At 55.5% G+C, this 25,494-nt stretch overlaps 1 protein-coding gene and 1 pseudogene across 3 annotated transcripts in view; one reads left to right on the top strand and one right to left on the bottom strand.

Annotated features, from left to right (window-relative positions):
* The window catches only part of LOC128943645 (zinc finger protein 239-like), a 313,995-nt gene extending 292,163 nt beyond the window's left edge, over positions 1–21,832 (top strand). For 2 of the 3 annotated variants that reach the window (XM_054286532.1, XM_054286531.1), the window contains exons 2-4: positions 3,830–3,898; positions 5,672–5,766; positions 20,977–21,832. In XM_054286532.1, coding sequence (XP_054142507.1) covers positions 3,856–3,898; positions 5,672–5,766; positions 20,977–21,786 — 948 coding nt within the window. In that variant the 5' untranslated portion in view covers positions 3,830–3,855 and the 3' untranslated portion in view covers positions 21,787–21,832. Of the gene's footprint in view, positions 1–3,829; positions 3,899–4,342; positions 5,767–20,976 lie in introns of those variants that run through there. The other variant, XM_054286530.1, reaches the window with a different exon arrangement.
* The window catches only part of LOC128943635 (zinc finger protein 271-like), a 684,983-nt pseudogene that overhangs the window by 2,956 nt on the left and 656,533 nt on the right, over positions 1–25,494 (bottom strand).

Here is a 25,494-nt window from a genome sequence, read left to right as displayed (position 1 = left end):
GGGCAGAAAAAACTGTAAAAAACAGCCCCATCAGAGACGGTTTTTGTGAACACAGGGAGATCCGATGCGATAGAGGTCGGGTCCAGGTTCACCCAGAGCCGACCCTGGGTTCGACGCTCTCTTTGACTGTGGCTTTTAGAGGACCGTATTTCTGGTCGCAAAAATAAAATCTTTCCCATTTATAAATTTGGCTTTCTCGTTGATCATTTATAACAGGGGGAAAACAAGGTTGAGTGTGTTGGGTTTGATGTTCCCGCTGCCCAAGTGCAGCTGGAGAAGTCAGCGTCCCTTTCAGCCAAGGGGGGCCCGGAACCTGCTCGTCCCCAGCCTCCCGCACCCCTCCAGGCAGCCGGTTTGTCCCCCGGCTCCGGGACCGCCCCTCTGCGCTCTCCCCGCTCCGGGCTGTGGTAAATAGGTATGATTCGTGCTGACAAAATTGAAACAGTAATCAATATTGATACAGTAATTAATATTTCAAAATAACAATAAAACAGTTAAAAGTTGTAATGCCAAGAAAGAAAGGAGAGGAGGGGTTCCACCCCCCCACCCCTTTCCTGCAGATGTTCAAGGACAGGAAAAAGCAAGAGATAACAGTTACTACAAATTAACAGAAAGAAGGGAATATCTGGTTGGGTCTCAGGAAAAAGCCAGCTATAAGAGATTTATTGCTTTGATACTTAAATGTAATAGTATGTTACTTTTGGCTTACATCGTATGGCTTGGGGCACATGTGTAAGCCAGGGGTGAGTTGAAGGACATCGAAGAAGAGGAGAGGTCTTCATCAAAAATGACCCCCAAAGACTTGTGCAACCACCAAAACGAGTGGTGGAACCTGCACGGTAAAGGTGATGAGGGCGGAGGTAGAAGCGTGATGAATCGAAAATGGGAAGAGATGGCATTGACACATGGCATATAAGGGGGGAATCTTCACTTGGCAAGTTTGTACGTGAGGTGGCAAGGGTGCAGAACCCTGCACTCCGTACCCTGCGGTTATCTTTTACTTATGCGCTATTATTGGAACCAAATTATCCCTTCTTTTAATCAAATTATATTGTCAATATTTCAAGTGTATCCAATTTTATATGTTTTCTAAACTATTCAATTAAAATTGCTCCTACCTCTAATATTGTTTGGGTTTTCTGATGATGGGATAATTGGGCAAACATAACAGGGGCTCCCACGTTCGTCCCGGCTCTCCCGGGTACCCCCAAACCCGACATCCCCTCCTCCCTGGCGGTCCGGGGCGATCGCAAAGTGGGACCCCCCACAAGATCCCTGCAGGGGCATTTCCGGACCAGCTTTGGGGTCCTGCAAGACCCAAACATCCCCTGTCCCACAAAAAAAATCCTCCCGGAGCGCCCCCCCCCGCCCCCGCCGATGGATTTGGGGCTCCCCCTCCCCGCTCACCTGCGGGTTCCGAGGGGGCGATGCAGCCGGAGCCGGGGGAGCTGCGGCCGGAGCGTGCGGGCGGGGGAGTCCCGTGGTGTTTGGGATGCTCATCTTCCTTCTCTTGTTCCGGTCTCCCTCCTCTTCCTCCCGCTCCTCCTCCGTCCCAGCCCGGCACGGGCAGTGCCGACCCCCAAAAGCAGCCGCGCTCTGCCCTGGGCGGGTTCCGAAACAACCGCCCCAGGCGCGGCACTGGGAGCGATCCTGGGAGCACCGGGAGCGATCCTGAGATGAGCGGGAAGGAACTGGGAGCGCTTTCCCTACCAGCCCCGCTCTTACCAGGAGCACTGGGAGGGAACGGGGAGCAAACAGCGCCCGGAGGCGGCTGCAGCCGGCGCTGGGCGGAACCACGATGGAAGGCGTGGTTATTGAAATACAGGAGCGATCGCGCGCTGGGATTGGTGGACGGGAGCAGCGCGGAGTTTGCTCGGTTGTGTGAGGGCCGGGAGGGGCCGGAGCGATGGCGGTGGCGTCCGGTGAGAGGGGACAGGGAGCGGGAATGGGGACAGGGAGCGGGAATGGGGACAGGGAATGGAAATGGGAACAGGGAGCGTGAATGGGACTGGAAATGCGGACTGGGAGCGGGAATGGAGACAGGGAGCAGGACCGGGGAAGGGGATAGGGACCAGAAATGGGAGCAGAGATGGGGACAGAGTCCACAAACGGAGACAAGGACCAAGGGGGAGAATATGGGAACGGGAGGGGGAACATGGAAACAGTAACCGCAGAGAGAATATGGGCTGGGGATTGGTGCTCCAAAGTGTCCCACTGAAAGCCAGCAGGGGCTGTGAGCTCTGCAGCTGGGCCTCCCCTGCGCTGCTGCGGCCCAGGGCCCAAAGGCGGGAGCTGCAGCCTCGCTCCTGTCCCAAGAACAGGAGCCTCCTCCAGGCCCATGGCCCCTGCCTGGCCCCAGCGTGAGGGAGGGCTCTGAGGCACAGCGGCTGCTGGCAGGAGGGGCTGCTCCGGCCAGCTGGGGGCCTCTGAGAAATGCCCAAAGCCTTGTGCTCTCTGCAGCTGGCCAAGGACAGCAGCGGGGCTGAACGGTTCGTGTGGCACAGCCAGCCCGAGCTGTGCAGCCCTCAGGGCCCCATGGGAGAGGCGGCCCTCGGGAATGGGACCGGGAGTACGGGACTGGGACCAATACTGGGATCGGGCATGGATACAGGGACAGGAAATACGGGACTGGGGACAAGGACATGAATGGGGACAGGGACCAGGACTAGGACCAGGAATATGGGAGAGGGACCTGGAATGGGACCAGGAATGGGAATATGGGAACGGGACAGGGAATATAGGAATGGAAATCTCAGAGGAGCATTGGGACCAGGAGTAGGAACAGGACAGGGAATGTGGGACAGAAACAGAAATTGAGACCGGGAGTGGGATTCACGCTGGGATGGGAGCACAACGTGTCCCAGAGCAGGGTGACATGGGAATGGGAGGGAGAGAGGGATCCTGCACAGGGGACACCGGGAACTGAGATGGGGGACATGGGGACAGTCCTGGGCCAGGGACTCCTTGATCAGCTGCCCCAGAACCTCCACCGGGATCTCCCAGTGCAGCTGGAGCTGCTTGGCCTGGGGTGCCCAAAGGCCTGAGCAACCCCCAAGTCCCTCCAAGGAACCCTCAGCTCCCTCAAACCCAGCATCCCCCACATCCCCTGCAAGATTCCCCCATGTCCCCATCCTTGCCTTGGTTCAACATCTTTATTTTTACCCAGTTTTTAGGTTTTTTGAAAGGACAAAGAGAAATTAAAAGAATATCAAGGGTACAGGAGCCAGGAAGAATTGGAGCCCCCCAGGCAGGTGTCTTCCCAACATGGATCACCAGCACCAAGGATCACCGGGGCTCTGCCCACCTTGGGTCACTGGGGATCATCTGGCGTGGACTGTCCCATGGGGGATGGAGCTGGAGCAGTGCACGGAGCTCTTCCCGCACTCAGGGCACTCACAGGGCTGCCCTTAGTGGTGCCTCCATTGGTGTTGGGTCAAGGCTGAGCTCTGGCAGAAGCTCTTCCCACACTTGGGACACTCATGGGCCTGTGACATCACAAGGAGCAGAGATGGGTGTCAGGCGCCCACCAAAGCTGCTTTCATTCCCTTCCAGAGATGGAGAGGAGAGAGAAAATAGAATGAAATCTTCATGGGTTAAGGACTGGGACAGATCATTCAGCAAATGCTATCATGGGCAAAACAGTTCAAAATTAGAGACATTAATTGAATTTATTACTATCAATCAGAGCAGGATAGTGAGAAGTAAAATAAAGTTTTAGAAACAGCTTCTGCCCTTCCCTCCCAGCTCTGCCTCCTCCCCCAGTGGTGCAGGCAGACAGACAATGGGGGTTCTGCTCAGTTCATTCCTGTTGTTTCTCCTGCTGCTCAAGGAGAGGAGTTGTTCCCCTGCTGCACCATGGGGTCCCTCCTGGAGACACTTCTCCATGAACTTCTCCAAGGTGAGTTCATCTCAGGGACAGCAGCTCTTCACAAACTGCTGCAGCGTGCCTCACTCTCCCATGGGCTCACATGGAAGGACCCTGCTCCAGCGTGGGCTCCTCTCTCCATGGGTTTGCAGGCCCCTGCCTGGTCCCTGCTCCAGCACAGGTTTCTCATGGAGTCACAGCCCCTGCTCAGACACCCCCTGCTCCAGCACGGGCTCCTCCAGGTGCTGCAGGTGCATCTCTGCTCTCCGTGCCCTCCATGGGCTGCAGGGGCTCAGCTGCCTCCCCAGGGGCTGCCCCAGGGAATTTCAGGGCAATCAGCTCCAGCCCCTGCAGCAGCTCCTGCCCCTTGTCCTGCCCTGCCCTGGGGTGTGCAGAGTTGTTCCTCTCTCACGTTCTCACCCTGGTCACAGCTACAACTACATGATAACCGATTTTCGTACATCTCTTATCCCAAAGGTGTTACCACCATTTCTAACAGGCCCAGCCTTGGCCAGCGGCTGGTCTGTCCTGGAGCTGGCTGGAATTGCCTTTGTGGGACATGGAGGAGCAGCTGCTTCCATCATCCTCTCACAGAAAGTGCTCCTAGGGCCCCCTCTTACCAAAACCTAGCCATGCAAACCTAGTATAAGTGTGATAGGATTTTATTACCATTATTCATTCTTTTTATTGCTATTTTGGCTACTTTTGCTCTTAATATTACAGTTATTACTAGTATTTTTTAATCTTTTTGACTCTATATTAAGAGTGTCTTTAGTAGAACTTGAAACAAGAGTTCTTAATTGCAAGTAGAAGTTATCATTTTTCCAGCCTCTTGCCCTGCCCTGTTCTGTGTCATTGCTGTGTGTGAAGCTGCTGCTGCCAGGGCTCCCCATTTCCCTGGTTTGGGAAATTCGATGGCATTGCTCACATGTCAGAAAGAGAGGGCTCATTCCAATCAAATGCATTGCCTGAACTCTTCTAGTCCCAGTGTTGGAAGCTTGTTTTGTAATGTTGCTGACTTTCTCAGCACCTGTTAATATTTGTGATTTTATGACAAAATGTTCTGGGATGGGATTTTGCAAGATTCTGTAATCAGTGTTCAGTTTTGCTCTGGGATTTCTTAATGGTGTGTCAGAACTGAATGCAGCATTTTGGGTGGGAAACCTTCAGTCGGAGCTAGGATTGTCTCAGCAGCAGCTGGTTTTGCACATGTAAGCAGAGATAACAAAGATTCCATGAGCTGAATATTCAGCCTTGCGGCAGAATCCGCAGTGCCTCAGCGGCACCGGAGCTGGAGGAGCCTCTGCAGCCTGCGGGGTCGGACATCCCGATAAGGGGGACCCCGGGAGCCTGGAACGTGGAGCCCGGATAAGGGGGACCCTCTGCAGGAGATGTTGGGACCATGGACAAGAGAGACCCATGGGTACCCCGGGGCCCTGAAACGGGGACCCTGCACAGCTGGTACCCCTGGAGCCCCTCTGACACCCACCTGGGAGCCCAGGGAAGGGAACCTCTGGGATTGCCAGGAGCCCCTGCAGCCCAGAGAGAGGGGACACCAATACACACTGGAGCTGCAGAAGGCCAGGCAGGAGGGACCCCTGAACCCCAAAGTGGAGAGACCAGAGCGGGGAACTCCTGGGTGAATGGTTGTTTGGTGAATCCTGGTGGTTTGGGTTTTTATGAGGGTGGCTGAACCTTGCTGGTCTGGAGGTTTTTATGGACACCAGACACCTGGTGACTTCTGGAGATGGAATTGGGCAGGAGGAACACCCAAGCCAACACACTCACACCTTGTTTATTCCCCAGAAAAGGAATTTCAGTTCCCAAAGTTTGACCAGATGGAGGAGGAGACCATGAGGAAGATGAAGATGCCCTGGCAGCCCCAGGCAGGTGAGGAAGAAGTCAGTGCCCCTTTCCCCCTCTCTCCTGCTCCATCTCCCAGCCCAGCAGGACAACCCCACTGCCAACGCCATCCTGCCAGGAGTGGATTGGAGAAATCTCTCCCTGTGGCACAAAAATAAATTTCCTTCCTTCCTTCCTTCCTTCCTTCCTTCCTTCCTTCCTTCCTTCCTTCCTTCCTTCCTTCCTTCCTTCCTTCCTTCCTTCCTTCCTTCCTTCCTTCCTTCCTTCCTTCCTTCCTTCCTTTTATCCTTCCTTCCTTCCATCCTTCCTCCCTCCCTTCCTTCCTTCCTTCCCTCCTTCCTTCCTTCCTTCCTTCCGCCACTTCCATCCGCCACTTCCTTCCGCCACTTCCTTCCGCCACTTCCTTCCTTCCGCCACTTCCTTCCGCCACTTCCTTCCTTCCGCCACTTCCTTCCTTCCGCCACTTCCTTCCTTCCGCCACTCCCTTCCGCCACTTCCTTCCTTCCGCCACTTCCTTCCTCCACTTCCTTCCTTTTTCTTGTTCCTTTCTCTCCTTGTCCTTCCTCCCCCATAAAAGGAGCTGAGGCCAGAGACCAGGGAGGACAAATCTCCACAGCAGAACCTCATGCAAGAGGCTGTTCTGAGAGGCTTGACAGTGCAGGAATTCAATGGGGACAAAAAGCCCCGGAGATCCCACATGAAGAGGGGCTGCAAACCCAGCCCAGGAAGCCATGAGGAGGAAAGACCCACCCTGTGCTGGGAAAGCAGCCGGGATGCAGCTTGGAGCTGTTGGTTCCTGAGCACCTTCATGGCAGGGAGAAGCCCTACAAGTGCTTGGAATGTGGGAAGAGCTTCAGGCAGTGCTCCAGCCTCCTCACCCACCTTTGCATGCACCTGGCTGGGACCCCCTTTGAGCAGGGCCAGATTTGAGCCAGAATATTGGGAGTCCCAGAGCCAGCCTGGTGAGTGCACCCAGCACATCCCCCACTGGCCCAGAGCTGCTGCAAGTCCAGAACAGCCAGAGCAGGGCTGAGCTGGGGGAGCCAGGGGCTGCGGGATCCACAGCAATAGGGGTTATCTGTGGGGCTGGGATGGGAGCTGTCCTCCTGCTCCTCACCGTCCTGTGCTTCCCAGAGCCCAGTCACTCCCAGTATGATTCCTGTTGCCCTCAGCATGGTTCCAATTGCTCCCTGTTGCTTCCAGTGGCCTCCAGTATAGTCCCAGTCACTCCCTGTATGATCCCAGTCTCTTCCACCAGGGTCCCAGTCATGCCCAGTTGCCCTCAGTGTAGACCCAGTCACTCCCACTTGCTCCCAGTTGCCTCCAGCATGGTCCCTGTTGTCCCCAGCATGGTCCCTGTTGTTCCCAGTGTGGTCTCTGTCACTCCCAATAGGGTTACAGACACTCCCAGTATATCCCAGTTGCCCCAGCATGCTTGGAGTCATTCCCAGTCACTCCCAGTATGATCTCCGTATGATCCCAGGAGAGCCCAGTCACTTCCAGTAGGAGCTCATGGAGCAAAGCTCATGGAACGCCTGGAGGACCCAGCCAGAGGAGGGTCCCTCCAAGTTCTCTGGCTGCAGGAAGAGCCCCAAGGAGCAGAGGTGCCACCAGAGCCACCACCCCAAGTAGGAGGTGGTAACAGCTCTGCAGCCTGGGGCCTGGGACCACCAGGGGGGCCTCCAGATGGACACCCCAGCAAGTGGCTCACACAGCCCCTCCTCCTGTGCCCAAAACCCCACCCTTGGCATCCCTCATCCCTCCCTGCAGTCCCCTCTCCAACATCTGCAGGCCTCTGGCAAGAGCCCAAAGGGATGGAAGTGCCTAAAACGGTGATGAAGTGCCTGAGCTGCTCCCAGCTGTGGATGTTCCTGTCCACAGACCTCCCCTGGTCAGTGCCACAGGGGGGCAGGGAAAAGATTTAGGGGATCCTGAGGGGATTGGAAGGGGCTTTTGGTGGCTCTTGGGGGCATTTCTGGTGCTAGGAGGGTGTAGGGGGCTTTTGAGGGGTCTGTGGCGGAGTTTTGGGAGTTCTGGAAGGGCTGTGCAGCTTGGAAAGAATTTGGGTGGGTCTTTGGAGGGGTGGAAAAGAGTTTTGATGGATCTTGAGGCCATTTCTGTTGTATGGAGTGGTTTGGGGAGTGAGCAGAGATCTGTGGGGTGGTTTGAGGGGGCTGGGAGGGGCTTTTAGGCAGTCATGACCCCCCAGACCCCCAGAGCTGCCACCAGACCCTGCCCACAAGGTGCTGCTGGGGGACAGGGGCTTCATGTAGGGGTTTGTCTTCCTGGCACCCTGGGAGTGAGGGGGGATCCCCCTGGGCTGTGTGTGACCCTCCCATCCTGGTGTCACCCCCTTGTCCCTCCCCACAGGGCTCCTGCCCCAGCTCCTGCTCCCCCCAGAGGGAATTTGGGGAGGGGGCACAGGGAGTGCACAGCCCCCACCAGGGGATGACGCCGGCCCAGCCCCTTTGTTCAGCACCAAGCTGGGCCTGGGGCCGCAGGAGGAAGAGGCTGATGGGAAGCAGATCCTGCAGCTGGGACAGTGCTTGGGGTCAGGGCAAGGTCCTGCCCTGCACACCTGGCTCACGTGTGACCCTGCCCCGGGACATTCCCATCCCCACGGATCCCATCCCCAAAATCTCACTCCTGGGATCCCTCACCTGTCTTTGTAGTCCCTGCTCCAACACCTCCAGGCCTTTGGGAAGGGCCCTGATGCCGACAGAACTTAGATCAAAGTTACAAAGTGATGATATAGCTTGAGTTATATCAGTATAACCTGATAGATCTATATAACCTGATATCAATAGAACCTAAATCATGACTTTTTATATATCTATATAAATATACTTAGATAACCTGAATCATCCTTTTTTTGTGCCTATATAACCTGATATAAATAACTTTGTACAGTGCAATGGCTTTTTTATGATTAACTATTTGCTTAATGCTGAATAGACAGAAAAAAGAAGAAAAAAACCTCACCAGGTGGAGAGCTTCAGAGATAGATAGGGATAGTACTAATGAGAAATTGTGCAAAGCCAATGAGCCACAAAACAAATAATTTAGGCTGGTTAGGACCAGACACACCAAGGAACACCATAACAGCACATGCTCCAAAGACCAAGTTGAAAACTTCAGATGTGAAGAAAGCCTTGGAAGCCTTTCCTAAAATGCCCTCCCTGCAAAACCAGGACAATCACAGACTCCTGACAGACCCCAGATTAGGAAAGTGCAAGTGCACTGCAGAAGAACTATCTAATACCCATGAGCTCATACAATGTAAGTGAGTCCTGCAGGTAGGTGATGATGTTGTAGTGACACAGTGACACTGAGCAACACCTACTGCATGAATATACCATAGCATGTGACATCTAAAAACACCGCTCTGTGGGGATTTATTTCCAGCTTATATTTCGGGCATCAGCCCAAAGGGATGGAATTTTCTACCCAGAGTTCCCACCAAGCCCAAGTGTGGATTTGCAACCCACAATTTTCCCAGTTTGCCTCTCCTTTTCCCCACGTTGGATTCCCCCTGCCCCCATCAGATGGGAGAAGCTGAGAGCCCCACACTGCCCATCCCGGTCTCTCCCAGCTCAATCCCTGCTCCTGTGACTTCTAGACATGGGCTTGGGCAGGAGGAATCCCCAGCCCTTGTTTTCATCCCCAAACCAGGATTTGCCATTCCCAAACCTTGGCCCAATGCAAAAGGAGGAGGAGGCTGCGAGGAAGAAGAAGATGTCCCGGGAGCTTAATGCAGGTGAGGAGGAAGTCAGTGCCCCTTTCCCCCTCTCTCCTGCTCCATCTCCCAGCCCAGCACGGCCCCCGGCTGCAGGACAACCCTGCTGCCAAAGCTGTCCTGCTGGGGACGCACTGGGGGGATCTCCTTGCCCTTCCCTGTGGCACGGAGGCAAATCCCATCCTCTCCTTGTCCTTCCTCCCCCAGACCAGGAGCTGAGGATGGAGAGCAGGGAGGACAAATCCCCACAGCAGAACCTCGTGGAAGAGCCTGTTTTGAGCGGCTCCACAGCACAGGAACCCAACGGGGAGGAAAAGCCCCGGACATCGGGCACAAGGAGAGGCTGCAGACACAGATCACAGGGATCTGAGGGGGAAAGACACACCCGAGGCTGGGGAGGCGGCCGGAGCTCAGAGCTGGGAGCAACTTCAAGATGAGGAGAAGCCCCACAAGTTCTTGGAATGTGGAAAGAGCTTCAGACAGAGCTTCAGGCTCCTCACCCACCTTCAGGTGCACACGGGGCAGCGGCGCTGGGAGTGTAGGGAATGTGGGAAGAGGTACAGGCACAGCTCCCACCTCTACCACCAGCGGGTGCACACCACAGAACGGCCCTACACGTGCTTGGAATGTGGGAAGAGCTTCAGTGTTCGATCCACTCTGACCTCCCACCAGAAGGGCCGCACTGGGGAACAGCCCCACGAGTGTTCCGAGTGTGGGAAAAAGGCTCGGAGCAGTTTGGATCTCCTCAAGCACAGCACACCAGTGTCCCAAGTGTGGGAAGACCTTCAGGCACAGCTGTAGCTCGACCCAACACAAACAGAGCCACCGCTAAGAGAAGCCCTGAGAGTGTCCTGAGTGCGGGAAGAGCTTCCTGTGCTGCTCCAGCTCCAAGCCCCACGGGAGGATCCACGCTGGATGATCCCCAGTGACCCCCGGTGGGCAGAGCCCAGTGATCCGTGTTGGGAAGGCACCTGCCTGCGGGCTCCACATCCTCCTGGGTCCCCATGGCCTGGGTTTTCTTGTCATTTCTCTTTGTCCCTTCAAAACACCCAAAACTGGAGTAAAAAAATAAAGACATTGAACGGAGACATTGATGGGAACATGGGGGGATCTTCCAGGGGATGTGGGGGATGCTGGGTCCAAGGGATTTGAGGGTTCCTGGGAGGGATCTGGGGGTTGCTCAGGGCTTTGGGCACCCCAGGCTGAGTGGCTCCAGCTGTGCTGGGAGGCCCTGGTCGCAGTTCTGGGGCAGCTGATCAAGGCCCCCCTGCCCTGGGACTGTTCCCATCTCCCCCATCCTGGTTCCTGAAGTTCCCTGTACAGGATCCCCCTCTCCCTGCTGTCACCCTCCTTTCCTCTGGCCCATTCCCATGTCACCCCACTCTTGGGCCCATTCTGCTTCCATGCCAGTCTGAATCCCATCCCCAGTCTCATTCCCTGTCCCTGTCCTGTCTGTCTGGTTGTATTGCACTAAGTTGTTTCTTTAGTTATTGTTCTGCACTGGCTGGTCTTGTTATTTTGCAGGGAATAGTTGATGTTGTATCACATGGTTTGTCCCGCACACACCCCTCTCCCCCAAAGCCCCGGTGCTGCTCTTGCCCTGGGTTACTCCTCCCCTCAGCCCTCCCATCAGTTGTATCCCATTGGCCGTGGCCTCTCTCCTCCGCCCCCCTTTCCCTGGGTTTAAAATCACCCGCGATCAGACACTTGATCTCTTTTCCCCTCTTGGACCTGCCTGGAGTGATTCCACAGTTAAGGTGGGATTTTTGGTCCCGAGGAGAAAAGCGCCTCCCGTCCTTTACGTTGGTCCTTGTGAGATAGTGAGGCCCGGGGGTCCAGAGCTGCCAAACCAGACCCCACAAAGGCCCTGGGTCAACCTTACATTGCCGTTCCCATATTCCAAATCCCATATTCCCCGTCCTGTTCCCATATTCCCAATCCTACTACTGGTCCCGCATTTCCATTTCTGTATTCCCTGTCTCACTCCCATATTCCCATTCCCACTCTCACTCCTCTATTCCTGTTCCCAATCCCGATACCATCTTCCTAATCCCCGTCCCATATTCTCTCTCTGGTTCCTGTTTCCATATTCCCTGTCCCATTCCAATATTCTCATCCCCAGTCCCATTCCAGGTCCCTCTCCCATTTTCTCAATCATATCCCAGTCCCTGTCCCTGTTCCCATTTCCGGTTGCAGTCCCAATAGCCTGGTCCTTATTCTGGTCCCTGTCCCTATCTCCTATTTCCAGTCTAATTCCTGGTTCTATTCCCAGTCCCTGTCCCCATTCCTGGCCCTGTTCCCAATCCCGGTCCTGTCCTGGTCCCATTCCTGAGGGCTGCACAGCTCGGGCTGGCTGTGCCACACGAACCGTTCAGCCCCGCTGCTGTCCTTGGCCAGCTGCAGAGAGCACAAGGCTTTGGGCATTTCTCAGAGGCCCCCAGCTGGCCGGAGCAGCCCCTCCTGCCAGCAGCCGCTGTGCCTCAGAGCCCTCTGTTGCCTTCTGAAGCAAGGCAGGCGACCTGGTTCTGAGGAAACGGCACGGCAGCCCTCTCACTAGGGCCACTCGGGCCAATGACACACGCAGACATCAATGTGATGGACGGTCAAAAGGCGTTTATTGTCTCGTCTCTTGGGTTTTTATTGTCTAAGGGGTCTCTACGTCAATGTGGGTCTGTCTTTACCATCTATGGTTAGTAAGAGGTGGACTGTTACTGGGTAGGGGATGGAAAGTTACTGGAATTTGGTTAGGAGGGTTACATTCCTATGTTAGTTTCTTATCTATGGGAAGCAGATGGTCTTATCTGAGGGGATCTGAGGGTCCTGGCTTTCCGTGACATCGCGAGATCTTCCGCAGCGCCTTTCCCTGTCTACCACATCTCCCCCCCCCTTTTCACAAATGAATGAGGTAGACATGCACATAGGTACTTAAGTGAGGTATAAGGTTGTAGCTTGACAAGGGAAAAGGGTCTTGGGAGTCCTGAGTTAGCTTTTGTCAGACAAGTTCGGAGGAGCTTGTGACTGACGTTGTTCCCTGGTTGAATTCTCTGGTTGAATTCTCCGGTTGATTTCACAGCAATTGTCGTCGGCCTAGGTACAGGATGTTGGTCCGTTCCAGGCGGGTCTGAACGAACGAGACCAGCTTGTTCAGCAGGCATGGTCCGAAGGTGACTGTTAGAAACCTGTCTATATTTCTCTTTTGTGGATCTGGCTGGGTCCCTCAAGAAGATGGTGCACTTCTTCGTCTGAGTGGTACAGGACCCTAGGAACAATCTGAACTTGGACACAGAAGTCGTTAGAGTCATTGAATTTGGGAAGGAACACACAAGGACTCACTCCGGATCGCTGGCAAACCCACCTCCCAGATGCGGATGGGACTGCCCACTTATTGTTTTTCCTGTTAGGCTTGACGATTTTGGTGCAGATGTTGCCTCCCCGCTTAGCTAGGGTTGCATTGCCAAAGCGTCTGCCTCGGCCTGTGACTTGACTCCGGGTGATTCCCTTGCGAGGGGTGTCCCATCTGCACTGGTGAGGGGCGTTGGCCGAGGAATAACTGAAGGGAGTGTTTAGAGCGACTCCTTCGAAAAAAGGGGGGTTTGACATCGTAACAAAGCCAGCAGGATTCGGTTAGGTTAGGGTTGGATTCGTTCGGGGATACAAAGGTAGCTTCTAACATACGAAGGATTGGGTCTGAGTCTGACTCGGTTAAGCGGCTCATCTGAAAGGTCTCCGCTTGACCGGTCGGGACTTTGCTGACCCCTGTGGGTAAGGTTTTGGGGTAGATTACGTTTCTCCCTTTCGGCACGCTTTTAATCGCTTTGTTGGGTCCGACCGCTCGGGGTGCTGACGGTTGAAGCCTGATAATTCGCACGTTCTCCCTCTCTTTTGACCCTTGAAGGACTACCGTCCTGTGGCCCAGCTAGGGTGATCTGGCTGCAAGACCGTCCTGTTGTAATCGGTGCATGCCTGAAATCTAGGGATTTTATGCTGGTTTCGATGGAAGTTCCTTTGGCTGTCCTGGAAACCCGTCGGTGATGCGGAGCACGGTGTGGCGATTTCTCTGAGTGCTTTGCCCCTACTAAGGTGTCGCATGACCCACCTGAAGGGCTGATGGGGGTAGTGATCTGGGCTGGCTTGCCCTCTGGCAACTAGCCCCAACAGCAAAATCCCACAGAAACTCCCTTGGTGCTTGGGTCTCACCCGTGCGGGTCTCTCGGGTGCTGCCTGGCGGCTTGGTGGTCTGTCGCTTTCGTCCGGAACCGGGAAGTACGCATCACGAGGGCGTCCCACGAGCAGGTCCTGTAAACAAATACTCGCAATTCTCGTCAGTCTCATTCTGCTCGCCCTGAAGGTCCGGTTTAATCGACTTAAGTGGACACCACCTGATTTTGCCGTCCTTTTTGACCGCTGCGTACCCTCGCCCTGTGAGCATCAGCCTCCAACCCCGTTCCCACTCGCCTAGCTCGTTTCTGATTACCACCTGCGGGCCCTCTTCTAGCGTTCGAGTGACCCAGTGTTTTTGAACGGGACTGTTTGTTTCATCTCCCCTAGGGGATTGATTCAGTGCCAGCAAGGCGGTTGCCAGCATACGTGCCTGATCTCCTGGGGGAATGGCATTGGCAAAGCCCTCTGCTTTTGCCAACACTTCTATCTTGGCTTTCAGGGTCTGGTTTGCTCTCTCTACTATGGCCTGTCCGGTACTGTTATGTGGGATGCCATGCACTAGCGTAATACCCCATTTCGAGGCGAATTCCTGTACTTGTTTGGAGGTGAAGTTGGAGCCGTTGTCCGTTTTGATCTGCTTGGGGATGTCTAGCCAAGCCATGGCTGTCAGCCAGTGCTGGATTGTGGCTTTGGAGTTAGTTTTGGGGTGCTGTGTAGCTACGATCGCTCCGCTATAAGTGTTTACTGTCACTGCAAGCATGCTCGGGGCCTCAGTATTTCGCACCAGGTGAAGTCCGACTGCCAGATTTCTGAGGGCTTGAGACCTCTCAGGTTGACTCCGTAGGTCCAAAGGGGTGACTTCTGGCAATGAGGGCAGGTGGCTACCACATGTCTGGCGTCCGCCGTCGAGATTCCGCATCTCCTCGCCAGTGCTTTGACTCCGATGTGGAGCGACTCGTGCAGTTGACGGGCTCTTTGCAAGGTCCCAACGCCTTTTGCTGCGGCGTCCGCTTTGTCGTTGCCGATCTGGAAGTAACCTTTGACTGGGTCATGGCTGTTGATGTGGATGACTGACGCGGTGCCCTGTCGCGAGGAGAGTGCTTCTTCCAGCATTAGGGCTGCTGCTGATGTTGACACTCCTGGTCCTACCATGGCTAGGCTGAGCCTTGCCACGAATATGGAGTCCGTTACGATGTTGAGGTGTTCGTCTTGGAAGAGTCTGCACGCCAAAACCACTGCTGCTGCTTCCAGTTGTTGCACTGACCGCGTGGGGTCACACGCTTTGACACAGTGCCATTGCTCTCCTGCCTGCCACGCTGCTGCTGCGGTTGAAGTCGTGGAGGAAGCGTCTGTGAAGACCGTTGGTCCTGGCTGCGGTCTGTCCTTGACCTTCGGTGGCATGTCCATGTCGACTATGGTCAGCAGCTTAGTCCAGGGTGGCTTGGAGGAGTAGGAGATTTCTCCTCCGAAGCCGGAGAGAGCAAGGGCCAGGTACTCTGATTTTGCGGCTGACTCTATGGTCGGCTGCTTGCGAAATGGAAGGTGGATGCTTGTCGGCTCCGTCCCTAGGTGTTTCAAGGCGAGTCTCCTGCCTTTCATGATGAGGTTGGCGATGCACTCGATTCCTGGGGAAAACGCACGAGCGGGTCTTCCGAGGACCACCCATTGGATCGGTCGGGCCTTTTCTGCAAGTCCTTGGGCCAGTGCTCCCACTCCCCCCTTCGGTGTAAAGTGGACGTACAGGTCCAGTGGCATGGCTGGGTTCCACCTGGCAAGCGTGCCAGTGGCCACCCGGTTTTCGATGAAGTCGAGGGAGCTCGTTGCTTGCGGTGTCAGCTCCTTGGGTTCCCAGGGGTTCTTTCCTTTCAGGAGGTCGTACAGAGGGTCCATGACCTCGGGAGGAATCTGGACGATGTTGCGAAGCCACTGCAGCGATCCCACCAGGCGTTGCACGTTGTGGAGCGTCTCGGTGTCTCGGTTGATCTTCATTTTGGGGGGTGTCACGTGGGAGCTTGTGATGCCTACTCCCAGGAAGGTCACGCAGGGTCCTCTCTTGATCTTTGCGCTCGCGATCTCGAAGCCGTTGGCTTGAAGGGTTTCCGTGACTGTGGTCACCAGGTGATCTACTTGGCTTGTCGATGGTGCTGCGACCAGGATGTCGCCCTTGTACTGGATGATGGTTGCGGTGGGGTAGGAGTGTCGGACTGGCGTCAGTGCTTTGTCCACGGTGATTTGGCATATGGTCTGGCTGTCGACCCGGCCTTGCGGAAGTACTTTCCATTGGAAGCGAAGGTTGGGCCGCTCACCGTTCCGAAATGCCCCCGAAAAGGCGAATCGCTCTCTGTCCTCAGGGTGCAGAGGTATTGAAAAGAAGCTGTCCTTGATATCCAGTACTGCACACGGCTGCCCTTCGGGGATGGCTGAGTTCGTGGGTAGCAGTGTCTGGACTGGACCCATGGGTCTGATCATCTTGTTCACTTCTCTCAGGTCGTGGACGAGACGATAGCCTTGTCCGGGCCTTTTGGGGACCACGAATACCGGGGTGTTCCAAGGGCTGGTGGAGGGTTCTATGTGACCCTTTTGCAGTTCTCGATCGACCTGTTCCTGCAAGGCTGCCATTCGAGGCTCTGTCAGCGGCCTCTGCTCAACCCATACAGGGTCTGATGATTTCCAAGTCAATTTGATTGGCAGCGGGGGGTGTACAGCAGTGGCCCTCGTGGTAAATTTGTGATCCGAAATCCGAGCAAGGAGAGAACGTCCCTTCCTAACAGGGGTGGAGAATTCTGCAAAATTGACTGCTCCCTGTGGGGGCATAGGGGTTGAGGGTCCCCTGCCCCACTGGGGGTTGCTGTAGCTGGGCCGTCTCGCATTTGCAGCGGGAGGAGGCTGAGTGTGGCCCGCGCGCCCCCTCCCTCTCCCGTTTCCCCGGGGCCGGGATGCTTGGAGTGAGGGTGCTGCCAGGGAAAGCTGTGCTCGCTGACTAGCTGTCCTTCCCCAGAAGCCTGGGCTAACACGGTCGTCTTGCCATTCCTGCTTAAATGCAATCCGCCCCGCCCCATCAAAAAGCATGCGGCTTATTTGCGTAATATCAAAATTGAGCAGATCGTTATTGCTAGAAAGGCCGTCCTCAGGAGTGGGTACTACAACTGAGTTGATCCCTATTTCTGAAATCCCTTTGGCTTCTTTTGGGTTAACTGGGGTATATGCCCTTTGTTGGTTCCCCCGCGCTCCGGCAACCCCCCCTGGGAAAGCGTGCATGGAGGCTGCCGGTGCCCGGTCCCCACAGGCTGCTTTTATTTTTCCCCCATCGGTGAGTTTGTGTTGCGATTGTTTCCCGATATTGTTTAAAGCTTTATTCGGTTTCGCTCGAAACCGCATTAATTCTGCTCTCTCGGTTTCCGAGTCCCAGCCGGGCTCGGTCGGCACTTCCGAGCTGTCTGAGCAGCTGTTACTTGACTCTGAGCCGGAAGCTGACTGCCAGTACACTTCCAGCGCTCCGTGCCGTTTTGTGCGGCTCCGACCCCGCTCCTCCCTTTGGGGGTGGTGCCGCTCCCTCCCCCTGGGGTCCCCCCGCCTCCTGCCGGCGGAGGTCCTTGCCCTATAAGGACCTAATTTGAATAGAGCGCTCTGGTTGGTCTGACACTCTACCGCGGGGACCGCCCCCCCTCCCCGCTCGCCCGCGCATGCGTTGTTAAGCAGCCTGACGGCATTTCCGCCCTTCTCCTCCTCCCTTTCCGCCCTCGCCATGTGGTTCGGCGCCATTTTTAAACGCACATGGCGGGGGCGAGTTTTTACCGATCCCGGCAGGGTCCGACCATCCGGCCGCGTTCCGCGCCTTCTCCGCGGGTCCCTGCCAGAAGCATCGCGCGCGCTGCTCTGCCTCTTCTGCTGGATCGGCGACCGGCGGGGAAGGGACGGATAGAGAAACTGCGGTTTTCTCGGATGGTTCCGCGGGGGGGCTAGGACCCGGCGGGCTCCGTGGGAAGGTCGGGGGGTTCCCTGGGGGTTCCGGGGGGTCTCCTGGGGGCTCCGGGGGGTCTGGGCTCGGGCTCGGAAAGGGATGGAACGCGCCCGGCCCCCGCATGTTCCCGCCTTCAATCCAATCGCTCTCGGAGGCGGTTTGTGTCGCGGCCCCCACCCCCGGCTTTGGTGTAGCTAATAAACCTGTACACGCGGCTTTCCGCGTCTCCTGTTCTTCTAACGTCTCGCGTAGGGTCTCTTCTACTTTCCCCCACGCTCTGAGGTTTTTACCTCTGCCTGCGGACTTAGAGTCCTCTGCTGAGGCGGCAGTACACTTCTCCCGCGCTCCCGAATATAATATTTTTACCGGACGTCCGATCGTCCCCAGCTCTAGGAGCCTTGCAATAGCAAGATTAGAGTTCCTGAGCTCACCTTTAATTCCCCATTGCTCATGAGCCTGACTTACGACCTTCGCTGTGGATTCCATGGTCCACGCTGGTCCGGAGGCGTCCCTCCCGCTGTAGTCGGACCCGCCGCTACAGCCGCCGCCCTCTGACCAGGAGAATTCCCGTTCCCCGGGCGCTGCAGCAGTCCCGGGTTTGGCACCAGTATGTTGCCTTCTGAAGCAAGGCAGGCGACCTGGTTCTGAGGAAACGGCACGGCAGCCCTCTCACTAGGGCCACTCGGGCCAATGACACACGCAGACATCAATGTGATGGACGGTCAAAAGGCGTTTATTGTCTCGTCTCTTGGGTTTTTATTGTCTAAGGGGTCTCTACGTCAATGTGGGTCTGTCTTTACCATCTATGGTTAGTAAGAGGTGGACTGTTACTGGGTAGGGGATGGAAAGTTACTGGAATTTGGTTAGGAGGGTTACATTCCTATGTTAGTTTCTTATCTATGGGAAGCAGATGGTCTTATCTGAGGGGATCTGAGGGTCCTGGCTTTCCGTGACATCGCGAGATCTTCCGCAGCGCCTTTCCCTGTCTACCACAGCCCTCCCTCACGCTGGGGCCAGGCAGGGGCCATGGGCCTGGAGGAGGCTCCTGTTCTTGAGACAGGAGCGAGGCTGCAGCTCCCGCCTTTGGGCCCTGGGCCGCAGCAGCGCAGGGGAGGCCCAGCTGCAGAGCTCACAGCCCCTGCTGGCTTTCAGTGGGACACTTTGGAGCACCAATCCCCAGCCCATATTCTCTCTGCGGTTGCTGTTTCCATGTTCCCCGTCCCGTTCCCATATTCTCCTCCTTGGTCCTTGTCTCCATTTGCGGACCCTGTCCCCATCTCTGGTCTCATTCCTGGTCCCTATTCCCTTCCCCGGTCCCACTCCCGGCCCCCATTCTCGGCTCCTGTCCCCATTCCCGGTGCCATTTCTGGTCCCTGCCCGCATTCCCGGTGCCATTCCCGGTCTCCATTCCCAGTCTCTGTCCCTAGTCCCGGTCCCCTTCCCCGGTCCCATTCTCGGTCCCTATATCCATTCTTGGTCCCGTTCCCACTCCCTGTCCCCATTCCCGCTCTCCGTCCCCTCTCACCGCACGCCGCCGCCATCGTTCCGGCTCCCCCGGCCCTCACACAACCGAATAAACCCCGCGCTGCTCCCGTCCACCAATCCCAGCGCGCGATCGCTCCTGTATTTGCATAACCACGCCTTCCACCGTGGTTCCGCCCACCGCCGGCTGCGGCCGCCTCCGGGCGCTGTTTGCTCCCCGTTCCCTCCCAGTGCTCCTGGTAAGAGCGGCACTGGCAGGGAAAGCGCTCCCAGTTCCTTCCCGCTGCTCTCAGGATCGCTCCCGGTGCTCCCAGGATCACTCCCAGTGCCGCGCGGGGCGGTGTTGTTTCGGAACGCGCGCCCAGGACAGAGCGCGGCTGCTTTTGGGGGTCGGCACTGTCCGGGCCGGGCTGGGAGCGGAGGAGGAGCGGGAGGAAGAGGAGGGACAGAGGAGGAGGAGGAGGAAGAGGAGGACCGGGAGGAAGACGAGCGGCAGAACTACGCTGGTTTCCCCGCCGCCTTCCCCCGCCCCTCAGGCCGAAGCTCCCCCGGCTCCTGCTGCATCGCCCCCTCCAGCAGCCGCAGGTGAGCGGGATGGGGGAGCTCGCACCAGATCCATCGTGGGGGGGTCTCCGGGAGGGTTTTTTCGTGGGGCGGGGGATGTTTGACTCTTGCAGGACCCCAAACCCGAACCGTAAATTTCCCGTGGAGAGAGCATGGGCGGTCTCACGTTCGCCTGGTACCGGCGGGCACGGGGGCGATCTCGGGCTGGGAGATGCCCTGGAGAGCTGGGGGGAGCTCGGGAGCCCCGGAGCGGGGAGAGCGCAGAGGGGCGATCCCGGAGCCGGGGGACAAACCGGCTGCCTGGAGGGGTGCGGGATGCTGGGGATGAGCGGGCTCCGGGCCTCCTGAGGCTGAAAGGGGCGCTGACTTCTCCAGCTATACTTGGGCAGCGGGACCATGAAACCCAACGCGCTCAGCCCTTGTTTTCCCCCAAACCAGGATTTCCCATTCTCAAACCTTGGCCCGATGCAGGAGGCTGATGCCGAATTTTGCCCCAAAAGGCGAGAATAACTGCCTAAGAGACTCAATTTAAGTCAGCATAGACAGGAGGTATTTTATTACGACACGTCGGAGAAATCACAAAAGGGATTTCTCCCTATCTCGTAACAAAAGCAAGCCTTTTATACAGTTTTGAATATAAAGTTACATCATATCACATGCATAATCATGTTTTTTGCATGCATATTCATAAGAGGCGTGGTGTAGGCGGAGTGTGGGCGGAGACATCTCTTTTGAGGATCATTTTGGTGGTCGTTCCGGTTGCCTTCATCGTGGACAGGGGTCACCTGATGAGTCTTCCTCCTTAAACTTTTGAACTCCTATCCTAATATGGCCAATTCCCGGTGTACTTGGCTTGGTCCCATGGCTTGGCAAGGCTCTTAGGGTCAGTTTGACATTGTTGGCTCTGAACATGCTTAGCCCATCAATTCCCCTATCCCTATCTCTCTTTCCTGTCATTGTGTTCCATGCCTTAGCCGATTTATTGCTCTATATGTTTCCTAAGTGCTATGCTTTCTTCGAATGTTTCACATTCCATGTTTTAACTCATTATTTCTTGAAGGCTATCCGTTTTGGGGCTTCAAGGCCGTGAGGAAGAAGAAGAGGAAGATGGCCCGGGAGCCCCAGGCAGGTGAGGAGGAAGTCAGTGCCCCTTTCCCTCTCTCTCCTGCTCCATCTCCCAGCCCAGCACGGTCCCCGGCTGCAGGACAACCCTGCTGCCAAAGCTGTCCTGCTGGGGATGCACTGGGGGCATCTCCTTGCCCTTCCCTGTGGTACAGAGGCAAATCCCATCCTCTCCTTGTCCTTCCTCCCCCAGAGCAGGAGCTGAGGATGGAGAGCAGGGAGGACAAATCCCCACAGCAGAACCTCGTGGAAGAGGCTGTTTTGAGCAACTCCACAGCGCAGGAATCCAATGGGGAGGAAAAGTCTTGGAGAACCCGCATGAGGAGGGGCTGCAAACACAGATCTCGGGGATCTGAGGAGGAAAGTTCCACCCAGGGCCAGGAAGGCGGCCAGAGCTCAGAGCTGGGGGTCCATGAGCAGCTTCAGGTTGGGGAGAAGCCCCACAAGTGCTCGGAATGTGGGAAGAGCTTCAGCAAGAGATCCTACCTGGTCCGCCATTGGAGAATCCACACAGAGGTTCAGCCATATGAGTGTCCCGAGTGTGGGAAGAGCTTCAGGAGGAGCTGCTACCTGCCTGTCCACCTGCGGATCCACACTGGAGAGAGACCCTACAAGTGTGATAAATGCAGGAGTAGGTTTCAGACCAGTTCTCATCTCCGCCAGCACCAGCGCATTCACTCAGATGAGAGGCCCTTCCGCTGCCCTGACTGCAGGAAGGGCTTCAATGACAATTCCACCCTCGTCAGGCACCGCCGCATCCACAGCGGAGAGGGGCCTGGGGCGAGGCCGTACGTGTGTGATCAATGCTCGAAGGCATTTAAGACCAGCTCCCATCTCCTGCTTCACCTGCGCACTCACACAGACGAGAGGCCCTTCCGCTGCCCCGACTGCGGGAAGGGCTTCCAGCGCAACACCCACCTTACCAGCCACCGGCGCATCCACACCGGGGAGACGCCCTATGAGTGTCCCGAGTGTGGGAAGAGATTCCGGCAAAGCTCAGCCGTGACCCACCATCAACGGAGGCACCACTAAGGGCAGCCCTGTGAGTGCCCTGAGTGCAGGAAGAGCTTCCTGCACTGCTCCAGCTCCATCCCCTATGGGAGGTCCACCCTGGATGATCCCCAGTGACCCCCGGTGATCTGTGGTGCCGGTGATCCCTGTTGGGAAGACACCTGGCTGGGGGGCTCCACATCCTCCTGGCTGCCTGTGGGTACCTGCACACATCCATGGACCAACATCCAAAATCCATTTTGTAGAGCTGATTTGTCCACTCCTGACCCCAGAAAAAAATCACTTTTTGCCTCTTCTGGTGGCCTTAACAACACTGGATAGCCTTGGAAGTCTTCTCCAACATAAATCCATCGTTTTAATTCTCTCTGGCCCACAGATATCTTCCACAGCCCAATTTGGAGGGACTGGGGCAAAACCCTCAATTTTCCAATTTTCAAGACAGTTGGGTGGCAACCCCTCCAAAGAGGTGCTTCCCACCCGCCAAGCACATGGTTGCTCTGCCAGCAGTGATATATAAATAGTTTGGTTTTTTTTTTTGCCTTGAAACTAAAAGGTTTCTGTTCATTCCTTTCAAAGCCCTGAAACTGGGGTAGAAATAAAGGTGTTGAACTAAGGCGTGCATGAGGACATGTGGGGTACAATGACATGTGTAGGGCCATGGGGGGACATGGCAGAACACAGACATGGATGGGAACATGGCAAACATGCATAGGGACATGAACTGGGACAGCATCAATGCCACCACCACAGTGCCACCAGCACCTTCATCTGGGCCATGGCAAAGCGCTGCCTGATGCAATTCCTGCCACCACATCCCCACTGTCACCACCGCGGTGTCCCAGCTGAATGTCACCACCCATCAGGGCAGGATGGGGCCATTGTTCAGCTGATGACAAGCGGCCCGTAAGCGAGTGACAGCCACCAGGGTGTCCCAGGGCCACTGCACTCAGGGGACCTCAGCTGCCCCTGGGGACAGGCTGGGGACAGGGGAAAAGGTCAGTGTCACCTGGCAGGTCGGGTTGTCCTGCACTGGGTGTCACCAGAGGCGTCCTGGTGGCAGCATCCACACAGATGTGGCAACATTGTCCCCTGATGTTTGTCATGGTTGCATCATGTCCCCTCCTCCCCTCTGTATGTCCCTATCCCCCACCATGGCTCCCTGTCACCCCTCTGTGTGTCCCCGTCCTGTCCCGTGTGTCCCTGTCACCCCTCTTTGTGTCCCCATCCTGTCCCGTGTGTCCCTGTCACCCCTCTGTGTGTCCCTGTCCCTCCGCCTATGTCCCTGTCCCCACCCCTGGTGGGGCTGAAGTCCCCGAGGTCTTGGGTTCCTGTCCTGCAGGGTCTCTTTGTGTCCTGCGGGGTGTCCCCGTGTCCCTCAGGATGTTCCCATGGGTGCTCCTGGCACTGAGTGTCTGCGCCCACCCTGGCACAGGCAGAGTCATGCCACGGCACCTGTGACACCCCACGACATCCCATGACACCCTTTGATTTTGAGTCCTTCCCCCTCCATTTTGGGTCCATTCCCCATGCTATGGGTCACATTTTAAACCACCCCAGAACCCCCCAAAACTCCTCACCCATGATGTCCACGCATCCCCCTGGAACTCCCCACAGGCTCTCGGCCACGGAACTGTTGCTGGTGACATTGAGCCACAGGATCCACAGGCTGTCCCCAAGGATGGCCCCTCCAGTGGCCCCTGCTGCAACAGGGCCCTCATGGTGGCCGGGACTGCAACCCCAAACATCAGTCAGTGACCCCGAAAATTCATCAGGGATCCCAAAACTTCACCAGGGATCTCAAAAACCCCATTAGAGAGCCCTGGCCCCAAATCCATCGTGACAGGTTTCGCATGCTGACTGGTACTGCGACCCCAAAAATTCATCACAGATCCCAAAACCTCCCAAAATTCATCAGGGATCTCAAAAATCCATCAAGGATCCCAAAATCCCCTGCTGGGGACAATCCTGGTGTGTCCCTTAAGGAGTTGAGGACACTCCCAGGATGTCCACCTGTTGAAGCGTGCTTTCTTTATTTGGCAGGTTCTCTGTGTAATTTGTGGGTTTGCAACCCCTCTGTATTGTCCTCCCCGTTATTCAGTTTAGTTCTGTTTGTTACCCAGCTACTCCCTGCCAAGTTTCAAACCTCCACCCCTTCCCAGCTGTTAACCCCTCCTGCCCCTACCTTTGCCCCAGACCCTTCCTTACTCCTCCTTCCATTGAATGTTGATACCGAATTTTGCCCCAAAAGGCGATAATAAGCTGCCCAGAGACTGGATTTAAGGTCTATAGGCAGGAGGTATTTATTGACAACGCGTTGGAGAAATCACTAAATGGATTTCTAAATTATGTACAGCAAAAGCAGGTTTTTATACAATTTTGAACAAGGATTACATCATTTATTACATGCATATTCATAGGCAGGCAGAAGTATAGGCGGAGTCTTCCGGGAACTCTGGGTCTTCCTTAGTTAAATTTTAAGCTTTTCCTAATTTGGATATCTTCCTGTTATCCTTGGCATGTTTTTCCATGGCTTGGCAGAAGTTACTGTTGTACTTGGCTTGATTCTAACGGCTTGGCAGGTCACTTTAACTTATTGGCTTCCACTTCTGCTTCTTCAAATATTCTAATTCCAAAGTTTCTTCTGTGAGTGTATTTTAGATTATTTATTAACTTATCTAGATATCTGATCAAAGTTCTCCCTAACAGTGTATTTTAGGTTATTTATTAACTTCTGCGATTCCCTTGATATACTTTAAGTGTCTTTTAATTCTTTTATTTCTCAGAAACTATTGTTCATTGTAATAAATGGCTTCAATGTCAATCCCTGCCCGAACCTGCCCTCCCCTCTAGAAACTTCCCTGTCAGTTTTGTATCCTTCGAAACCCCATTGGTTTACTCAAGCTGTTCTCCTCCCTTGAAGTCCTTCATTGGTTTACACATTGTATTCCCTGCCTTGTGTCCCACCCCCAGTTCCCCCGATTAGCTAGAGATTTTATCCTCCCTGAGACCCCCCCGTTTATAAGCTGTTGTCTGTTTAGGGTCCTGGGATCCTGGACTCGCATTGCCCCTCAGCCCGCAGGGCAGGTTTTGCCCCCGAGCAAGGCAGCACGGGCCGGATAGCTCAGTCCCTGCTGGGGACCGAGAGCCCAAATACCCAGGCTGCTCGTGGCCATGGCTACCTTAAGCAAGCTGAGTGGATATCAGCTCTTTAGTGATTATCAGCTCTCTTGGAATTCCAGCTCCTTGCTTGCTAAGGTGCCTGGCAGGCTATCGGGGGAAGCAGATGAGAGAGGAGAAGAAAGGTCCTGGCGTTCCACAGCGATGGTTTTATTGGGGGGTGTGTAAAGGGTTCCAGCGACGCTCTTCTTCTGCCAAATGGTCTAAAATAGCCCCTTTTTATAGGGTACAAAAGGATCCAAACTTGTCCAATAGTAGGGATTGGGGGAAAGTGACCTATGGGGTTACAGAGATAAGCTGGGGTCCGAGAGGTGGAAGACAGGAGCTTATTTTGCTATTTCATCATGACTCAGCAATTCCTGTCGCTAAGCCTCAGCCCTCCATGGGGCCCTGGCCAATTCCATGGAGCCTGCTACAGACTCAGGGAGTTTTACCATTGAATAAAGTTCCCCCAGTTCCACCCCAGGGCCCGTGCTGCTGCCTTTTTGTTTCTGCACCGAACCTCCACTGGCAGCTGGGATTCTGCGGAGCTCCAACGGGGGCTCTGTTGCA

The sequence above is a fragment of the Melozone crissalis genome, unplaced genomic scaffold (genome assembly GCF_028551555.1).
Source record: "Melozone crissalis strain CALT ecotype California unplaced genomic scaffold, PUWL_Pcris_2 ptg000052l_1, whole genome shotgun sequence".
NCBI classification, from domain to species: domain Eukaryota; kingdom Metazoa; phylum Chordata; class Aves; order Passeriformes; family Passerellidae; genus Melozone; species Melozone crissalis.
Note: the sequence above shows the minus strand (reverse complement) of the source record. Positions and strands in the feature narration are given on the sequence as shown.